General features: G+C 37.8%; 1 protein-coding gene across 1 annotated transcript in view; it reads right to left on the bottom strand.

The window, feature by feature from the left end:
• Nucleotides 1-1,870: 1,870 nt before the first annotated feature.
• The window catches only part of LOC146478788 (polycystin family receptor for egg jelly-like), a 32,703-nt gene continuing 27,865 nt past the window's right edge, over nucleotides 1,871-6,708 (bottom strand). Inside the window, exons 17-18 of the mRNA XM_085112409.1 lie at nucleotides 5,327-5,498; nucleotides 1,871-4,841 (exon numbers count right to left, since the gene is read on the bottom strand). Coding sequence (XP_084968535.1) covers nucleotides 3,169-4,841; nucleotides 5,327-5,498 — 1,845 coding nt within the window. The 3' untranslated portion in view covers nucleotides 1,871-3,168. The remainder of the gene's footprint in view (nucleotides 4,842-5,326; nucleotides 5,499-6,708) is intronic.

Raw genomic sequence — 6,708 nt, forward strand, 5'->3', positions numbered from 1 at the left:
TTTATAGAAATAAACAAAATAGTTTGTAACTCTAGGTTAAATTATTTTCAGTTTGCGTCGCTTTGTTATGTCTTAGTTTTAAGGCAGAGCTTTCTTGAAGTCCTTTTTGATAAATAAGAAGGTACTTTTTATTAGTGTGGCACTTTTGTTAACACGTTTGCACGATAATTACCACATCTTAATAGTCAATAAAGAGTGATATCACCACCTTATATTTTAAAACGAAGGAACAAAGTCACGATATTGCGTAATAAACTCCCTAAATGCTTGTTTCGGTGTTTTGAGTAGCAGAATAAACAACGTATTTCTCTCGAATTTACGAGGTGCATGGTATATAAATGTGTATAATAATTACTGTATTTTCGTGAAAAATGGTGGTGTGAGATTGTTTTTATTCACTCCAAAATGAACCGCGGATTGTACGAGACAGAAAATCATTAGCAGCTAGTGTGTTTTCAGCGGAGTTGATTACTTTAGTTTCAGCTGTTTTTCAAGGAAAAGCATAGGGCAGAAATTTCTCGCGCTTATTAATAATCTTCACTAGGGCGATCGCTTGAAGGATGAATGTTCGAACAAGTCAGTGCCACAAGAAAAGAGAAAGGCGAGACTCTGAGGAGGTGGAGTGATTATAACTGTAAAGATTGTACAGCGGATTCTTGTAGATAAACGATCAACTATAGGCAAGATCAAGAAGAAATAAATTATATTTTTGTTTTAGAAAATAAGGATTATGCACCTGCGTCGTAAAAGTGAAGCCTGAGACATTTTTACATGACTGGAGATGATCTGGCCGACAGTGTATTATGATGTCCGATAAATTTCAGTTTAGTCGCCAGATCAAAGTGCTGGGAGACGTCTGGAAGCAGACTACAGTAAATTTACGAAGAATAAGCATCCAATTATATGCAACCAACTTCAGTACAGACCAAAGTTTCTAAGCCACTGTAGTGAAATCAGCTGTGACAACGTCACGCCGTATTTACCATACTGGTGTTCTGTAGTACCCATATCTTCAAACTAATTGTTGCTGACTGTGGATTACGGGAAGGAGATTTCGGTTTTTTTCCGAAGAGCACGAACCCTTTTGTTGCAGGTGAGATACACCCTCTCAGGGTTGTTGCTGGATAAAATACTTCACCATTATCAAACAGTGCGATAAGCTTACAATCACGTTACGAACAAGCAGCAGCGAATGAAATTTGTCACATAAAAGTATGGTAAATAAGTGGAATCAAGATGTACCTCTTGAGACCTTAAGTAATGTAATTTTTTTGGGAGGGGGGAGGGGGGTTGACTGCTGAACTGAAAGGTCCACCACATGTATTAATTGGAGTCAGCATAGCTTTAGTGCCCTTACAGTTACTTGGGAGAGGGGAGAATCCCTCTACGACCCAATAAATCCAAAAACGCCAATCTAGACTTGGCTAAGATAAGATTCAATAAAGATGTTCTTAACTGATTTGCAGCAGTAGAGCTCTAGCCAAGCTATTTTCCTGCCAATGTATTGGGATTGCAAGCACCTTAGATGTACTCACGGGGAACGGCACTGTGTTGGTTTTATACTGTCACCATCAGGGTTTCCCTCAAATTGCTATGACTTCTTCCAGGATGAAACTTTTTTCAAAGCTGGCTCAAAATTAACGAGAATAAATCATGCAATGAAACTGACAGGGATTGTAGTACACCCTTCAAGCTTTGACAGTGAACTAAACTTCTCATCCAAGTGACAGCTAATTTACATATCGAGATTCCACGGATGGGTTCTCCAATGAAATTGAAGTCATGTTAAAATATACTGATAAAACAATCCCAGTGACTGCAACGACGGTTCTCAAATTGGTGACCGGGGCCAGATAAAAATGAGCGGCTATGAGATTGTGAAATTTATTCACATAACATTATATCTTAGAATATAATACAGAATCAATAACAAATTTATTTGACATATCTTATAGAAATTCTATCCATTGTTCATAATTTTTAAAATTGTTTTTAAAGTACCAATGTATTACGAAAAACACTTACGTAATTCTCCCTGCATCAACTTCGTGCGGTTAAGAAGTAATATAACAAAAAGTTCTAGAGAGTGCCATCATCTACCTATAACTTTAGATTTAAATAACACACTTTTGCTAAGTTGTTCATGCTGAACACCAACTTGTTGAACGAACTGCAATTAAACCTAATACCTGTTTCGTTTCGCTTAAAAATTCGTAGCCGGTTTTAAAACAAAGCGAGTTTTATTTTGCTTTAATTGTAACGCAGTATCTTCATTTGAACAGTGATAATAACAATAGAGTTACTGAGTTTTCGCGACCTCTGGTGTATGTGTTTATTGTTATTTTAAAAGTATAATGAAGAGTCACACTAATTTCTTGTAACCACCGGTGACCAAGTATAAACCTGAGAACAGGTCATCAAGACAGCACTCATGCGAAGGGAAAGATGATGAATGGCAGCCAAAAAAACTGTTCGCCGGTTAGCTAATGGGGGATTTAGCTCTGTACCGTTAAGACGTGTCTTGAAAGACGGTAATTTCCGTAGAATAAAAACATATTTAACTATTCAATTTATCGTCGATATACAATTAACCCCGACAGATGATTAACAGCAAAGAAGTTAATCGCCTCCTTAGAAAATGAGGTACTCTTAATAAACAATCAATAGCTAACCTCAATAATGACTGTCCCTTATACATTGATTCGTAATTACTGTCAATGACGAATTTTAATTTAGCGTTCATTTTTTTTGCCCATGATCATGTTTTGTGTTATAAAGAATCAGTAAACAACTTAGTTAAATAGAATAAAGAGAAACACCGAGTAAAACTAGGTATGTTATGAATTCCAAAAGGAACCCTGTGAATAATTAAGTTTTGTGCTCACCTGTCGATGGTAACGATTAACAGGGCATCGAAAAAAGTCAACAATTTAGAACTAAATTTAAAAAAAAAATCAGTGTTAACTGTAAATTTACTAATGTATAGCCATCATATTGTAAAATACTTGAGCATCTCCTTGATTAAGTTTGTGGACGTGATCATTCCTAGTTTGCAAATTGTTTCCAGTCGTAGGGAACAAGAGACTGGGAGCGAGCCTGTTTCAGTATCCTGGACTCAGAAGCTTTTCGGCCGCTGACAGTAAGGGAGAAAGGGTATCAGTATGTTGACTAAATGTTACTTTCCACTGACAAGTTATCCAAATGAAAACTTTCACTGAAACTCAAGGACGAAATTGAAGAACGTAGTAAACCTCCTTCAAGAAAACTGTTGCACTCGCTGTTTAACTCGAGTTGAGAGGCATAAGAGTTGATGTCTTCAGTATCATGGTCTATGTCAGAGTTTTCCTCGTCCTCGTGGACAGTATCACCATTAAACTTTGTTAAATGTATTATAACTTCTGAGATCATTTCGTCTGCTCGTTCGAGAGACGCCCTTGGGTGTTGGATTTCGTGCAGACTATCCATAGAGGCTAGTCTCGGAGCGCAACCTCCAGCTTCAATCCCTTTCGTCTTATAACGGTTCCTCGGGGGTTTCCGTCTCCTGTTTCCACATCGAAAACTTTCTCTCAAGAATTTGTGAAAATTGTACAAATAATACAGTGTAGATTTCGCACACGACCATACGTAAAGAAAAATGTCAACATAATCCATTTCATCCACAGCTTTGGTTGACTCTTCTCTTGATGCCGTGTAAGACTTGTTCAATATGGCAATAAACAAATTAAGGAGAAGCGCCATTGCAGCTATCAAGTAAACAAAGAGGAAAATTGGACCCAGGAAACTTTCCGTTGCAACCTTGAGTTGATAATAGGACGACTTTCCGCCAATTAGCATTTGAAGTAATGAACGGATAGCGTCTGATATTGACGAATATTCGATTACCGACGAGCCAAAAGCCATGTATCCAAACGAAGCAAAGGCCAAGATGATGACAAAGAACACTGATGAGAACGAAAACAGAGGAGTGATGGAGTCTGTTAGAGTCTTCCGCATTTGATAGATGTGAGGATTGAACCGAATAAGCCGCAGGGATTTGACCGTAACAATAAACATAACGAAAGCAAGGAGATAGTCTTCAATCTCGGACCAACGCACAATCTGATCCACACTCCAGTTGTCGAAGGGATTTGTGCGGACATTTTTCACGTATTTTCGAGTGTATTTATCTTTGTAAAGCATTATTACAACTGCAGCAGAGGCAAACGATATCAAAGTTATTTCCACCCAGCTCCAGAAACGTTTAAAGTACACGCGCGCTCCGCGAAGCACCTTGGTGATCTCCATGATTGCAAATATAACAATGACCAAGGTAAGTACAACCTGACAGGCTTGATAAAATAACTGGTAGCTATTAGAACCCTGTGGTAGATATACCGTCATTGTTTTTATTTTGCTACTTGTAATGATACCCCCTGTAGGGTATCTCTCATAAAGATAATTCAAAATGCTAAACAGAGATGTGGAGGGCTCGAAGACGGTGCATTCGACTAGAACCGCGACGGTTTTGTCATCAATCCAATGTCCCTGTTCCAAACTTTCTATTACGTCCAGTGCTGATTCCGAGTTGTAACCAAGATTTGCTACATACCCTCCTCCGCTGTACGTGGCCATCTTGCCTCGGAGTGGATCCGTTTTTAATTCATCTGCTGTTAGATATTGCCATGGTTTTGGGCACAATGAATCCAGATCAGTGATGTTGCTTAGCAAAGAAGTGACGTTAGGGACAGGAATCCAGCCTGGCTTGTTATAAGGGGTGGTGTCTTGATGGTCATTATTATAGAAAGGCAGGCATCGTGGAATACCAATTTTCCTCTCTGTATGTGTTATTTCACATGGCATTTCTGTAAAGAAAAGAGCTCAAAATTTATAACGGGAAGTTACAGAAAACATGTGCCTCTGTGTTCCTTGCCATATATATCAAGCCTGATTTCCCTTTTATCAAGGGACAGACCAAGCTTAGATTTACAAACTTTGTCTTGAAAGGGAGTGGACTTTATCGATAAAAAATTTGCTGGTATTTTGTCAAACGTATTCTTAAGTTATGACTAAGTACTCTTAATCATGACAAAAGTTCTTCTATAGCACTTTGTGTCAAAAAACGAATTCAAGTACCAACTTTTGAAGGGACGAAAAAACGTAAAAAAATGGTTTCAGTGTCAAAATAGTACCACTGGGATCAAGTTGTTTGTGACTTTCAAACTTTACTAAAATAGATGACCAAGTCCCCTTAAGTTGCCTAAAACAAACAAAATCAAAGAAAAACTGCTCGAGAGCTAAGTTCCATTCCTCAAAATATACAAGTTTTTTAAATACTATCTTTGCTTACCTTGACGAATTCTTACTTGTCTCAGTCTAGGCATTCCAACCAAGAAATTTTCTCTGTTACTGATAAATCCTTCATCATAATCAAAAGGAAAACCATTATACCAGCTAGTGTCGTACATCCCGGGAACAAAGGTGTGTTTCATCCAGCTCCAAAAAGACACTGTGCCTTTCACCTGATAAATGAACAGGATATTTTACTAGTTTGTTGGTTTGGTTGACACGAGTATCAGCGGCAAATAATAAAGATATACGGGAGGCGACATCACGTCAATTTTAACCTAGCTGTTCAATAATCACCAACAAGAACAACTCACAACAAATAATTGAACCATTTCTTAGTTTCACATTACTCAAAACATGGGGGCCAGCAACGATTAACCTCCCATGCCATCCAGTAGTGGAACGAACCGCCTAGGGCTTTTAGAAACATTAGGGTACTTAAGAGCCGTCCTCTGTAAATATCGACTATCGTCGTTTGGACGAGAAAAAATGAAATCCCTCAAACTTTCTCAGAAGAATGGTCTATATAATTGATTCACATAAATATAACTTTCAGCTCAGTTCGATTCGTATTTTAGCTGTAGTGCGACCATCTTGGTTTTACCGCTCTGATAGGGCTTTCAGCGGCCATTTTACGCCACACTTTTAAGAATTTGCCTTACAAAGAAAGCGTTACAAATCCGAACAAAATCTCATTATTCGAGACAAGCAAATGTTTGTTGTTGTGTTGAGAAGCTTTTTTGGGAATTTGATCGAAATCTGATTTTTTTACAAAATTTTTAATTTCTTCCCTATTGAACTACTCTTCAAGTGCCAAAAAATGGCCGACTTTAAAGGAAAATATCGCTAAAGATACATCAGTTGGCATCCTAAAACAGCATCCTGGTTAAAGAGCAATGTCTCGTCTGTAAGAATATGCAATAAAATTTTTGGGCAGTTAAAAAGAGAAAATTATAGAAGAAGAAGTTTTAACTGTACTTTTGTCAACAAACACCGCCTTCGTAATTAGCATAACAACATGAAAATAACGATTTACTAAGAAACTAATGATAAATTCCACTTACCTCGTGAAATATCGAGAATTGGATATTTCAAAATATATCAAATTATAGTTTCAGTCGGATACAGCCGCATTTTCGGTGATTTGTTGTGCGAAATCACTGTAATACACCGCAGCCGTTAAACTGAGTTCAATTCTTCAAAGTCCGTCAGGACAACCATCGGCCGAAAAAATTGCCATCCGCCCCATAAGCTGCCGTGTGCAAGGTGTCAAATATTTCTTTGTTGTCCTTAATGACCAAAAATTCTTTCAGCAACCATTTTTAAAGCCTGCTTTGAACTGGAGATTCTCGTCAAGAAATCGTTTATGTTCCGTTGACCTTC

This window comes from Pavona decussata, unplaced genomic scaffold (assembly GCF_977016875.1).
Source record: "Pavona decussata unplaced genomic scaffold, jaPavDecu1.1 SCAFFOLD_64, whole genome shotgun sequence".
NCBI lineage: Eukaryota > Metazoa > Cnidaria > Anthozoa > Scleractinia > Agariciidae > Pavona > Pavona decussata.